Genomic DNA, 13,675 nt, shown 5'->3' on the forward strand with positions numbered 1-13,675 from the left:
CCCGGTCCCTCGTGCTGTCGGGTTTCATTGGTGTCCCGGTCCCTCGTGCTGTCGGGTTTCATTGGTGTCCCGGTCCCTCGTGCTGTCGGGTTTCACACTGTGTCTGCGGTTTCTGAAGAGTGCTGAGCGAGGTGCCACATGCTCCCGTTTGAAGTCACCACAGACACTCATGTTTTCATCTCTTTGCTCTTCCGTCATCTCTCATTAAAAAAAAAATGTTGTAAACTCCTTTACTGTTATCTCCCCCACGCCCCTACCAAGACCATGTAGGGTCCAGTCTTGATTCCCTAACCCCTTTTCCTGAAAAGGTGCTACCTCCTTCCCAGGCTGCAGCTACCATTCGGTGGCAACTGGTGATGGATAGATGGGTGGTGGGCTGAGAAGAGGGGACTGGAAAGAGCTATTCCAGGCTCAGCCCTGCCCCCCACAGCCTTGCCTCTGAGTGTAGGGGAAACAGAGGCGTGACTCACCAGGACCAGGCTCGTGCCAGCTGGGCCACGGCCACACCACACGTGGGGTAGTCCAGTAAACACTGTGGACTCCCAGCAAGGCTGCTGCCTGGTGTTTCGAGGCTGCTGGGGTCGCAGACACCCGCCTGGCCTTGGCTCCCTGTCAACAAACTGGGGGTGGGAGCGGGAGGGAGGAGTGGCCCCTGTCCTAGGAGCCTCACAGGAGAGCAGCCAGCCTGGGCCAGGGGCCGCCAGGTCCTGAGGGTGGCTGACCCAAACATCATATATGCTTTCGTTGGGTGACACCCCCTGGAAGAGGGCGTCTAGATCCCAGAGCAGCACTGGGGGCCCTCGGGTTTCAGGGGCCACCCCCCAGTAGGCAGGGCTGGTTGACGGTGGCCATTGGGGATAGGAGGTGGGTGGAGGTGCCAAGGTCATTACCACATTGGGAGTGTAGATAGGCAAGTAGGAGGTGGACAGCTGCCCACAGAGGGAGGCCCTGTGTCCCCGCTGGACAGCCCCCCAGGAACTGAGGTGCCCTGCAGTAAGTGGAGAGGCCAGGCCCTAGGCTCTGGGGAGAGGGTCAAGGGCCCGATGGCTCCCGCCAGCAGAGTCTCCCCCTCCCCTCTCGTGGGGCCAGGAAGCGGGCAGAGGGGCCACAGAGGCCTCTCAGAGAAGGGCGGGGGTGGGGTGGGCACTGCCTTCTCCCCACTGAACCCCATACCTGCCTGCAGAAGCTGGACTGCTCTGTGGCACCAGCCCTGGCCGGGATGCCCCTTCCCAGAGTCCCCTAGCAGGGACTGGATGCTGAAGCAATTGCTGGGTGGTGGCAGATGACTGAGCGACTGGTAGAGCCAGCCATGCAACACGCAGGGGGGCCCAGGGCATTGGCGAAGGCTCCACCTGCACCCGCTTCTGCCAGTGCCTCAGCTGGGATGAGGCTCATGCAGGTGTAGGGAGGTTGCAGGTGTAGGGAGGTTGCAGGTGTAGGGGATTGCCGCACTGCAGGTGTCTCTCCTCCCCTCGGGGACTGGGAGAGCCACTGTGCCTTCTGGGCTGCAGGCGGGAGTTGCTGCGGGCCCAATGCCTGGGAGGCGGACCACGATGGGTAGCCGTTGGCCGGGCGTGCGCGCGAGCCTGGGAAGGGCGCCGTCCGTCAGAGCCTCGCGGAGGGTGAGCGGCCGTTTCGGCCTTGGGGCCTCAGACTGTGTGGGACTTGGTCAGTGCCAGCCGCTCCGCTTGCAGTGAGGGTTTGGGGAGCGCGTGGGAGGCGGGTCCTGCTCCGCGTCTGCGTGGGGTCCAGGATGGAGCTGGATGTGGGGCGGGACCTGTTTCTTGGCACTGGCAGGTCCGTCTGGACACCATTGGCCCCCGCGCGGGTCTCGCTTTGACTCTTCCTTTTCTCCGCTGCTTCTCTCCACTCTTAGAGCTTTCTTGGGCTTTGTCTCAGTGTCCCGTGTTTTCATGGGCGAGGTCATTTCCTTCTGCTTACCCGGGTCCTGGGTGCGGTGCGGGTCTGTGAAGGCTCAGCGCTGGGGCGCTGGCAGGCTCCCGTATCCTATGGGCCGCCGTAGCCAAGCCCCCCTTCCTGGGAAAGGACCCCCATCCTCCCCTATGCTCCGCCCGAAGCCGTCAGCCCCTCCTGCCCTTGCAGACTCGGGTCTGTCTGCGCTGCCGCCCGCGCTGCCGGCCTGGTGCTGGTGCAGGGGCTTTCGATGCCGGCCTCTCCCTTGAGGGCGCACCCTTTCTTCTTTCTCCAGGATTTTTGGGAGCTGGAGGAGCAGCCTCTGTGTGCTGAGAGAGGCAGAGCCACAGCTCCTCTGCACAGCACGGGTCTCGCTCTCTACCTTGTTTTGTGTTTTTTCAAGCTTACTACTTGTTAAAAATTAGCTGCTGTAGACTTCTGGCGCTACTTTACCTTCAGGTCTGGCAGCCGGACCTTGGCTTTGAGCTTTGGTGTTTGAGGTCAGCCTTGCATCACTGCCCCCGCTGTGCACCTCTAGGCCGCAGCCCTTTGACCTCTGACCCTTGCTCTGTGGACCCCGTGTTCTCTTCGGTGAAGCCCAGCTCGTTCCAGTCAGAGTCCCCTGGGCCTCTCACTGCCCCTCTGTTTTGTGTGTTTTTTTTAAACAGAGTTCACTCTTGTTGCTCAGGCTGGAGTGCAGTGGTGCGATCTCGGCTCACTGCAACCTCTGCCTCCCGGGTCCAAGCAACTCTCCTGCCTCAGCCTCCCGAGTAGCTGTGACTACAGGCGGCCGCCACCGCGCCCGGCTAATTTTTGTATCTTTAGTAGAGACGGGGTTTCACCATGTTGGCCAGGCTGTTCTCAAACACCTGACCTCAGGTGATCCACCTGCCTTGGCCTCCCAAAGTGCGGGGATTACAAGCGTGAGCCGCCGCGCCTGGCTTCTCTGCCTGCCTTTGGCCTCCCGAAGTGCTGGGATGACAGGCGTGAGCCGCCGCGCCTGGCCTCTGGCCCTCTTAGCCTTTACGAATTAGCCTCATTTTCCATATAGACCATTCTAGGGCTGTTTAAACATTCCTTATTTAATTGTGTTACTTTTGGTTTTTAATTACTAATAGTGAAAACAATACTATTTTCAACCTTTTTTCATAACGAATGTTTATTTTGTAAATGAAATACTCGGTTTTGTCATCTAAGAAGGTTTTCCTCACGGAGAAGAGGTTTCAACGGCCCAGCAGCTGATTTGCTTTTAGCGCACAGCCAGTTTTAAAGCTGGGGGCTTCTTAAGTGTCACACCCAGAAAAATTTACCTGTGTGTACCTGCCGTTCATTGGTCTTTCAGTCTATGTATACCTGCCGTTCATTGGTCTTTCAGTCTATGTATACCTGCCAGTTCATTGGTCTTTCAGTCTGTGTATACCTGCCAGTTCATTGGTCTTTCAGTCTATGTATACCTGCCAGTTCATTGGTCTTTCCAGTTTCTCTGTTTATTTGGAAAAACGGAAACTGTTCTGGAATGCATGCTACTGGAAATCAGGATTTTCCATTTATTTTGGCGAGGACTAAATCAGGGAGAGGGTGCTGTGTGTCGTGGCGGGGTGAACCGGCACCTCCCTCCTGCCTCCTCTCTGCTTAGGGGCCCCTCCCTCCCCTTCTTTGTCTGCTTCAGAAGGTTGTCACCATCCTCCTCATTTCTAAAGGTGTTGTCACACTCCTGTGCTATAAACATTTTCTATCAAATTACCTTAGAAGTGGAATTAAATCTAGCAGAAATACTCTGCTTAAAGGTTTGCTACTAATAGAATAATTATGTCTTTGAATACATGTGTAGAAAACTCAGACATTGTTGGTCACTGAAACAGTACAGCTCTCTTGTTTTGAGTGCAGATGCTTGTCAGTCACTTGTCCCCAGGCGGTGGCTACCGTCACAGCCCTCCCATACACCTGAACTGTTGTTTCACTAGGCGGGCGCTAATATCGACACCTGCTCAGAAGACCAGAGGACCCCGTTGATGGAAGCAGCCGAAAACAACCATCTGGAAGCAGTGAAGTACCTCATCAAGGCCGGGGCCCTGGTGGATCCCAAGGTATGTTCATCTGTCAGAATCACCCTCCTAGTGTGTGTGTAGACGTTTCTCAGAAAGCTGAGCAAGGGACATCCTTACTGACATCTCCAGGACTTGAGGCCTTCACACATTGACCTAGTTGTCCAGAAATAGTTCCTTCATCTCACTTTGGTTACCCAGTTTATTATTAAAAACCACTAGTGAGCGCTCATGCTCTATAGAACCTGATAACAGACAGTGGAGCTAATGAGGGGTTTGCCGTGCGGAAGGTGTTCGCCTTATAGTACGTCGTCTCACTGTGTCTTCAGCCCAGAGCAATTAGGCAAGAAAAAGAAATCAAAGGCGTTCCCGTTGGAAAGGAAGAAGTAAAATTGCCTCTGTTCACAGATGATATGTTCTTATATGTAGAAAGCCCTAAAGAATATACAAAAATATTGTTAGCTAACAAAACCAATTCAGCAAAATAGGATAAAAAATTAACACAGAAAAATCAGTTGCATTTCTATATCCTTCAAATGAAGTGTTCAAAAAAGAAATTAAGAAAACAGTTTGATTTACAGTAACATCAAAAAGAATAAAATACTTAGGAGTAAGTTTAACCAAGAAGACAAAAGACTCATAATTGTTAGTTGAAAACTAACAAACATTGCTGAAAGAAATTAAAGAAGACCTGAATAAATAGAAAGACATCCCATGTTCACAAATGAGAAGACTGAATGTGGTTAAAATGGCTGTAGTGTCCATGGAGTCCTTACTAAAATCCTAACAGCTTTTTTGTTTTTTTGAGACAGTGTTGCTCTGTCACCCAGGTTGGAGTACAGTGGTGCGATCTCGGCCCACTGCATCCTCCACTTCCCAGGTTCAAGCAATTCTCCTGCCTCAGCCTCCCTAGTAGCTGAGATTACAGGTGCCCGCCACCATGCCTGGCTAATTTTTGGTATTTTTAGTAGAGACGGGGTTTCACCATGTTGGCCTGGCTGGTCTCAAACTCCTGACCTTGAGTGATCTGCCCGCCTCAGCCTCCCATGGTGGTGGGATTATGAGTGTGAGCCACCGTGCCCGACACTAACAGCTTTTTTTTTTTTACAAATACAAAAAAACTCTAAAGTTTATACAGAGTCTCAAGAGACCCAGAGAAGCCAAACAATTTTGAAAAAGTTAGAGAACTCACACTTGCTGATTTCAAAACTTACTATATACGGCCACAGTAGTGAAAACAGTGTGGGACTGGCATAAAGGCAGAAATAGAGACCAATGGAATAAAATAAAAAGCCCAGAAATAAACTATTGCATATATGGTCACTGATTTTTGGCAAAGTTACGAAGACCATTCAATGGAGAAAAGATTTCCTTTTCAACAGATGGTGCTGAGACAGCTGGATGTCCACATCCCGAAGCGTGAGGTTGGATCCTCACCTAACACTCTCTTCAAAAATTAATGGAAAATGCAGCTGGGCGTGGTGGCTCACGCCTGTAATCCCAGCACGTTGGGAGGCCGAGGCAGGTGGATCACCTGAGGTCAGGAACTCAAGACCAGTCTGTCCAACACTGTGAAACCCCGTCTACTAAAAATACACAAATTAGTCGGGTGTGGTGACGGGCGCCTATAATCCCAGCTACCTAGGAGGCTGACGTGGGAGAATCAATTGAACCCGGAGGCGGAGGTTGCAGTGAGCCGAGATCACGCCACTGCACTCCAACCTGGGTGACAAGATTGAAACTCTGTTCAAAAAAGAAAATGGAAAATGGATCTGGATGAAAGGCCCGTACTTAAGAGCTAAAACCAGAACACTCTTGGAAAAAGACATGAGGGGAAAGCTTTATGACATTGGATTTGACGACGATTTCTTGGATACTATACAAAAGCATAATCAAAGAAATAGATAAACGTGATTAAAATTAAAAACGTTTGGCCCTGGGAAATGATGTGCAGCCGGAAAGGCAGCCACCCCCTCACCCGTCACGCAGCGCACGTTCGCAGGGAACCTGGCACTAAACCGCCCGTAGGTGACCTGCGTCTGGGTTGGGGTTTCACGTGTGGCAGAGCAGCTCCCTCACTGCAATCTGTTGAAAGTCAGCCCCCAACACAAGGGTTTGTAAAGATAATAAAAGATTTTAAAATGGAGAAAAATAAACTTTTGTACATCAAAGATTACTACCAACGGAGTGAAAACACCACCTACAGAATGAGGAAATGTATTTGCAAATTCTCTGATAAGAAATTTTTATGCAGAATATATAAAGAGATTGTACATCTCAACAACAGAAAATTAAACAACCAGTTCAGAAATGGGCAAAGAAAGGGCTTGAATAGCCGTCTCTCTGAGGAAGGCCCCCAAGGGCCAGTTCCCACATGAAAAGGAGTCCATCGTCACCGGCCACCAGGGAAGCCAACTCAGAGCTATGGTGAGACGCACCACAGAGGATGTGGCAGTGTCGGGACTCCCACGCATTGCTGGTGGGGATATAAACGCTGCAGCCATTGTGGAAGCCAGTCGTGGTTCCTCAGGTTGCTAAGCATAGGACAACCCTCTGGTCTGCAGCAACTCCACTCCTGAGAGCGTGCCCCTGACATGAAGACCAGGACCACAGACAGATCTTCATACAACATGGTTCCTGCCGCGTCGTTCACAGTAGCCGAAGGACAGAAACAACCCAGCTGTCTCGGCAGATGCCTGCGTCAGCGCGTTTGGTCCATCCACACGATGGGATGTTACTCAGTCATAGAATCCGTGAAGTTCTGACATATGAGCAGCACAGATGGACCTTGAGGACATTCTGCTGCAGGAAAGAAGCCAGACCCAAGGACAAATCCTGTACGACGTGACCGATAGATAGAAGCCATCTAGAGCAGCGCGATTCATAGAGACAGAAAGTAGACTGGAGATTCCATGGGGCTGGGGGATGGTGTTTTGCCTCATGATTGTAGAGCTTTGTTTTGGGGTAATGAAGAAGCTTTGGGAATAGTGGTAATTGTGAATGCATTTAATGCCACAAAACTGCACAGAATGTTTAAAATGGCAAATTTTGTTATATATTATCGTAACCACATTTAAATTCTTAGTCTTTCATACTAATACACATTTTTTCCACCGAAAAAGTGATCACACTCCTCATAGTAATTCAACTCCTGCCTCATATCACATTAAACTTTCACTGTTTTCTGTTACTAAATATTATTCTGTGAAACATTACCTAAATGACTGTATCAATTTATGATACAATTTTATCATTAGTCAAATTTGAATATTTAATATTTACGTTATTTTCAATTTTTGTTATAAACAGTGCTTCGGGAAACATTTTTGTAGTTAAATATTTGCACATTTGGCTTCTTTAGGACAGATTTCTGGCTGTAGAATTGCTAGATCAAAATAGGTAAACAATTGGGCAGGTTCAGTGGCTTGCTTCTGTAATGCTCTAGTGCTTTGGGAGGCTGAGGCAGAAGGATGACTTGAGGTGAGGAGTTTGAGATCAGCCTGGACAACATAGTGAGACCCCATCTCGATAAGAAATGAAAAAATGGCCGGGCGCGGTGGCTCAAGCCTGTGATCCCAGCACTTTGGGAGGCCGAGACGGGCGGATCACGAGGTCAGGAGATCGAGACCATCCTGGCTAACACGGTGAAACCCCGTCTGTACTAAAAAAATACAAAATACTAGGCGGGCGCCTGTAGTCCCAGCTACTCCGGAGGCTGAGGCAGCGTAAACCCGGGAGGCGGAGCTTGCGGTGAGCTGAGATCCGGCCACTGCACTCCAGCCTGGGCAACAGAGCGAGAAAAAAAAAAAAGAAATGAAAAAATAGCTGGGCGTGGTGGCATGTGCTTGTAGTATGTCATAGCGCCTTGGGAGGCTGAGGCAGGAGCATCGCTTGAGCCCAGGAGTTTGAGGCTACAGTGAGCTGGATTAGCGCCACTGCACTCTAGCCTGGGTGCCAGAGTGAAACCCCATCTCTAAGAAAAAAAAAAAGAGAGAAAAACAGCACGTGACATCTAGACAGACAACGTCATGAAATATCACTGACTTCTCATCTGAAACCATGGAGGCAGTTTTTATTGTGCTGAAAGAAGCAAAGCCAAAAAAATGTGACTCCAGAATCCTACCTCCAGTAAAAGTGTCCTTCAGAGAATGGTGGTGAAATCAAACATGTTCGGGTAAAAACAGCAAAAGGCAGATAAGCTTGCTTGGAATCCTGAAGCTTCCAGGAGGAAAACTTAGCCCTTTGGGAATGAATGAGGAACCCTGGATGGCGGATATGAAGACATTTTTCTTATTTAAATTTCCTAAATGTGAGAGGTCATTTAAACTCCAATAATGTCATACGGTGGAGTTTATACACATTTGGAAGCACAGCAAGTCTTCACTCAACACTGTTGACAGGTCCTTAGAGCATGCGACTTCTTCAAGTGTTGACACCAATTTACCACAGATGATCTAAACAAGAGCAAAGTTCTTCTGCCGTGTTCCTGGTCACAGAAACATTAGCAAGCTTCTAAATCAAGACCAAGGTGTTTCTAACATTAAACACTGAAATGCATGTGAGCTGTACAGACATTTAAGAAAGATTAATACACACAAGATAAATGTTTATCCAGTTACTCCAGGTCAGGGTTGCGAGTGGACAGTGCCTGTCCTGGCAACTCAGGTCACCTGGCGGGAAGCAGCCTGGGCCAGAGGAAACCCACACAGACACGGGGAGGAGCTGCCAACTCCACAGACAGTGGCCCGGCTGGGAATGGTTTTTGTTTGTTTGTTTACTTTTAACCTCATCAATGTTATAACAAAACAATGCTGAGCGAAACGATACTATTGAAGACCTGCTGTGAAATACAGGATAGTAAGTACCCAAAGGAGGGCAGTGTGAAAGTGGAATCCCACTGTTGTGAAGGTATTTTATTGTGGGAGGTGGTACAATATTAATTTAAGAAGACCAATAAAGACGAATATTGTAATCCCCGGAGAAAGTACCAAGAAAATAAAACAAATATAGCTTTTCAGGAAAAAAAACTAGTAGAGGAAATAAAATGTAATACTGAAAAATTGTGCAACTAAAATGTAGGAATAAAACCAGATGGGACAAATAGAAAACAAATAGCAGAGTGATGGACTCCAGCCTCACCCTGTCAGTAATTACACTGCAGACTCACTGTCGTCTTAAAAGACAGAGGTTTGTCTAATGACATAGAAAGCGAGAACCAGCTGTGCCTTCCTGCAGTGCTCCTGCCTCCAACGCAAAGACCCCAGCCACGCTGGAGAGACTGGAGAAGTGCACATGCGCGTGGCCAGCATGTGACTCCCAGGCGCGGCAAATTACGAAACGTGGAAGACCTCAGAGGCCGTCTTTGTGATTCCAGCACAGGGAAGCGTCTTCTAAGACACAAAAAGCACAAAAATGACAAAGTTAAGTGCATTAAAATTTAAGAATTTCTCTTCAAAAAGATGCCACAAAGGACAGGAACAGACAGTCTAAACACTGGGGGAAGATTTTGCAACGCACTGGCCAAAGATTAATATCCAAAAATATAAAGAACTACAAATGAGGCCGGGCGCCGTGGCTCACGCCTGTAATCCCAACACTTTGGGAGGCTGAGGTGAGTGAATCACGAGGTCGGGAGATGGAGACCACCCTGGCTAACACGGTGAAGCCCCATCTCTACTAGAAATGCAAAAAATGAGCTGGGCATGGTGGCGGGCACCTGTAGTCGCAGCTACTAGGAGACTGAGGCAGGAGAATGGCCTGAACCTGGGAGGCGGATTTTGCAGTGAGCTGAGATCACGCCACCGCACTCCAGCCTGGGCGACAGAGCGAGACTCTGTCTCAAAAAAAAAAAAATAAAGAACTAGAAATGAAATTAAACCACACAGAAAAATGGGCAAAGAACGTAAGTGTGTGGTTCCCAGAAGAGGAAATACATGTGTGTGACCGACAAGCAGGTGAAAACACAGGACTGAGGGGCCGCCTTAAACAGTCACTGAATTCCATACAACGTAATGCGTAGAAAAGACTGGCAGGGGCGAGACACAGAGCAGCAGGCAGGGTCCTTACCTTTGAGGTGCGGGGACTGGAGGCCGCTCGGTGAGCAGGGCCTTATACCGGTAGGGTCTGTGATGTGTCTGCAGATGATATACACTGTGATCTAGAGAATTTAAAAGGGTGTAAAAACATCATTTATGGATATAGATAGTAAAGGTATTGAGATCCATGGGCACGATGAGTAACGATTTCAGGACAGTGATTACCTCTGGGGAGGAGGCAGGAAAAGAAACCAGACCGGCGCTGTGTGGGGTGTCCCTTGGGTGGGGGTGGACTCCAGTGTCTTGAGCTTCTGTTTGTGTGCCTGCAGACCTCACAGCTAGCCACTGTCACTGAACCCGACAGAAACCTTTCCTTACCAGCAGCCCCGCTCTTTGCCACCTTCACGTCTGTTCCCACGGGGTTCCGTTGACTGACTCTCAATCCCCTCAACCCCCACTCTGCCGCTCCCAGCCCTGCCCTCCTCCTGCCTGGTGTCTCACTCTCGTGACAGCTGGCCTCCTTCACTAAGCTCCCTTTGCTGGCGTCTCTTACCTGCTTGATTCGGAAATGCTTGCCCAGGGTCTCTGCCAGGTGCACCTGCTTCTGTCCTGAACGCTGTGGCAGTCTTCCAGCAGTTAGGGGATTGTCAGCTGCACTATTCCAGCGATTAAAGACACTTGAAAATGAAGGCAGACCTTTTAACAACCGTGCATCATTTTGTATTCATGATAAAATTACAGTTCTGAACACCAGCCGTGTGGGAATCGGCTGTGCTGGCTTTCCTTGAGGAAGGTGAGCATGCTGATTTAGCCCCAGCTGGGTGAGCAGTGTGTGCAGTGGTGCCTGTGAAACTCTAGGACTGCTGCACTGACTCCACCGAGATAAGGGGAGAAAGGTAATGAAGGCACATGGTTACACGGAGACAGGAACAGGGGAGTAAAGCAAAGCAAACTCCTAAGGGAGAAAGTGGCGGGGCACATCCGTGGGCCTGTGCGAGGAGCCCGTGTAAGGCGCGTGGATGGCGCTGGGTGCGGTGGCACCAGCTCCCCCGCCTCTTCTGGAGCTTCCTGGTCTGATCTCCAACCTTGCATGTCTTTTTTTTCCTTTGAGATGGTTTGATCAGTGTGATCTATTTTGTCTCCTCGGGGAAACAGAGCTGAAAGGAAATGAGAAGGTGTTCCCAAGCTGGGCATGGTGGCTCACGCCTGTAATCCCAGCACTGTAATAATCCCAATTATGATGCCTGCGACTCCCAGACCAAGGTGGGAGGATCGCTTGGGGCCGGGAGTTCAAAAATAGCCTAGGCAGTATAGCAAGACCCTGTCTCTAGAAAAGAAAAAAATACATTGGCCAGGCATGGCGGTGCACACCTGTAGTCCCAGCTACGTGGGAGGCTGAGGCAGGAGGATCACTTGGGCATGGGAGTCAGAGGCTGCGGTGAGCTGTGATCGCACCACTGCACTCCAGCCTGGGCAATACAGCAAGACCCCGTCTCAAAAAGGAAAAAAAGAAAAAAAAAAAAAGTCGTGCCCAGAAGCAAAGGAAACAAGAGGAGGGGCAGAGCCTGTGGTGTTTCCGGGGCCACGGAGTGGGCCTGGTCCTCTTTGTGTCCTACTTTTTGCCATCTATTATTTTAAGTTCTGTGGTACATGGACAAGTATTACTGAATCATTCACACTGTCTTCACTGTGCTGGGCGACCGGCCACTCACGGGGCCACAGCGGGCTGCACACAGGGCTCGGACCTCGGCTGTTTCCTTGGGAAATGGCCCTGTGGCCTCAGCCTGAGTCTGCTTGTCATTTGAACAGGACAGGACCCCACCCCCATGGTGGGCACCAGGTTCTCCTGGATCCCACACTCAGGGCTGGCACACCAGGATCACAGGTGTGGATTCTTTGACTAAGTGGCGTTTCTGTTGCAGGACGCAGAGGGCTCTACGTGTTTGCACCTGGCTGCCAAGAAAGGCCACTACGAAGTGGTCCAGTACCTGCTTTCAAATGGACAGATGGACGTCAACTGTCAGGTACAGCCACCCCCTCCCCTTAGCAGCACACCGTGCGGACTGGCCAGGGAAAGTCACTGTTCTGCAGCTCCTGGTCCCACCCCCGTTCTCCACGGCGTCCCCTCCCAGGCACAGAGCCAGCTCAGGCCCTCCAGCATCCTCTTCCACACACACGGCCAGCTCGGACGCTTCACAACTTCCTCTTCCATGCACACAGCCAGCTGGGACCCTCCACGGCGTCCTCTTCCACGCACAGGGCTAGCTCAAGCCCTTGGGCCCTGGAACGTCTTGTCCCCTCCCTGTCCTCTTCTGCCCTGGCCTGCTATGGGCAGCCACACCAGATGCCCACACACCAGGGCAGCCTCTGCACTGTGTCTGGCGGGAGGCTCCTGCCTTGCTCTCCATCAGCTGTGTCTAGATGTCACCATTTGAGGGAGGTGTCACTGGCCTTCCTCCACAGCACCCATCGTCCTTCCTACTCACTGTCCGTCTCTCCCCCACAGCCAGCGCCACGGGGCAGGGTTTGCCCTGCTCACCGTCCATCTCTATCCCACAGCCGGCGCCACGGGGCAGGGTTTGCCCTGCTCACCGTCCATCTCTATCCCACAGCCGGCGCCACGGGGCAGGGTTTGCCGTGCACGTGTGCTGATCCACAGTGCCTCACACACAGTGGGCACCTGCCTCACACACAGTGGGCACCTGCCTCACGAGTGAATGACTGGGGAGACCAAAGGAGGGCAGGTTTTGAGGCTGCTCAGCACACACTGGGGGTCCCTCCCGCATGGACTCGCAGCTCTGGGATAAGTGCCATCCTCACACTGTCTCTCACTCCTTCCTTGAGGAGGCTTGGTCCAAGTCTTTTTAGCCCAGTGGGTGCCCACCCAGTTGTTGACACCCAGCTTCTGTGCCCTCTTGGCCATGGCAACGTCCCCATGGGCCGGAAGCAGCAGCGCCCATACTCTTGCCTTTGCCCTGAGCATCCAGAGGCCAGAGCCCCTGCCTGTTCACTGCATCTGAAGCATCCCCTGACCTCTTCTCTCTGGCGTTGTCCCCTCATCCATTGAGCACGGGGCTGGGCTCCGGGAGGCTGTGCTCTGCTGTCCCTGCTGTGTTCCCAGTGCCTGTGGTGGTGCTGACCGTCGACCGCAGGGGAGATGTAGCTTTAATCATGGAGGCTGCTGTGTCTATGACAGCAGGATGTACAGGCTGACAACTGCAGGGGAGATGTAGCTTTAATCGTGGAGACTGCTGTGTTTGTGACAGTGGGACGTGCAGGTCCTTTGAGGGGTGCTGGGGAAGAGGCCAAGTCTTCTGCCTTCAGAGTGGGAATTGGCCATATGACCCTCATTTTCAGTAAAGTGGCCTTTTTCTGGCTTAAAGAAAATTGCCCAGGCCCACTGACTGGACTCAGGAGTGACAGGAGCCAGAGAGCAAGTCAGCCTGGTGGGCATTCTGCTCCCTGCCCAGGAGGAAGCAGGGGGGTCAGCCTCCGTCTGCCTGTCCATCTCCCGCCCACAGTTCCCAGCTGCTGCTCTGATGGGGTCCCTGGCTCTCCTGCATGCAGCCACCATTGGAGGCTGAAGGAGGAGCAGAGCCTGCTACAGCCCAGGCTTCCCGCCAGCCGAGGCTGCTGGTGCGCTCCGGGTCTGGCCTGGGCGTACGAGGTTTCAGCTCCCTT

The 13,675-nt window shown here is 51.4% G+C and overlaps 1 protein-coding gene across 1 annotated transcript in view; it reads left to right on the forward strand.

Annotated features, from left to right (window-relative positions):
* Positions 1-13,675, forward strand: part of EHMT1 (euchromatic histone-lysine N-methyltransferase 1) — a 184,275-nt gene that overhangs the window by 131,554 nt on the left and 39,046 nt on the right. The window contains exons 16-18 of the mRNA XM_011985185.1: positions 1,562-1,693; positions 3,879-4,001; positions 11,917-12,018. Of these exons, the coding sequence (XP_011840575.1) occupies positions 1,562-1,693; positions 3,879-4,001; positions 11,917-12,018 (357 nt within the window). The remainder of the gene's footprint in view (positions 1-1,561; positions 1,694-3,878; positions 4,002-11,916; positions 12,019-13,675) is intronic.

The sequence above is a fragment of the Mandrillus leucophaeus genome, unplaced genomic scaffold (genome assembly GCF_000951045.1).
Source record: "Mandrillus leucophaeus isolate KB7577 unplaced genomic scaffold, Mleu.le_1.0 Scaffold28, whole genome shotgun sequence".
Lineage (NCBI taxonomy): Eukaryota > Metazoa > Chordata > Mammalia > Primates > Cercopithecidae > Mandrillus > Mandrillus leucophaeus.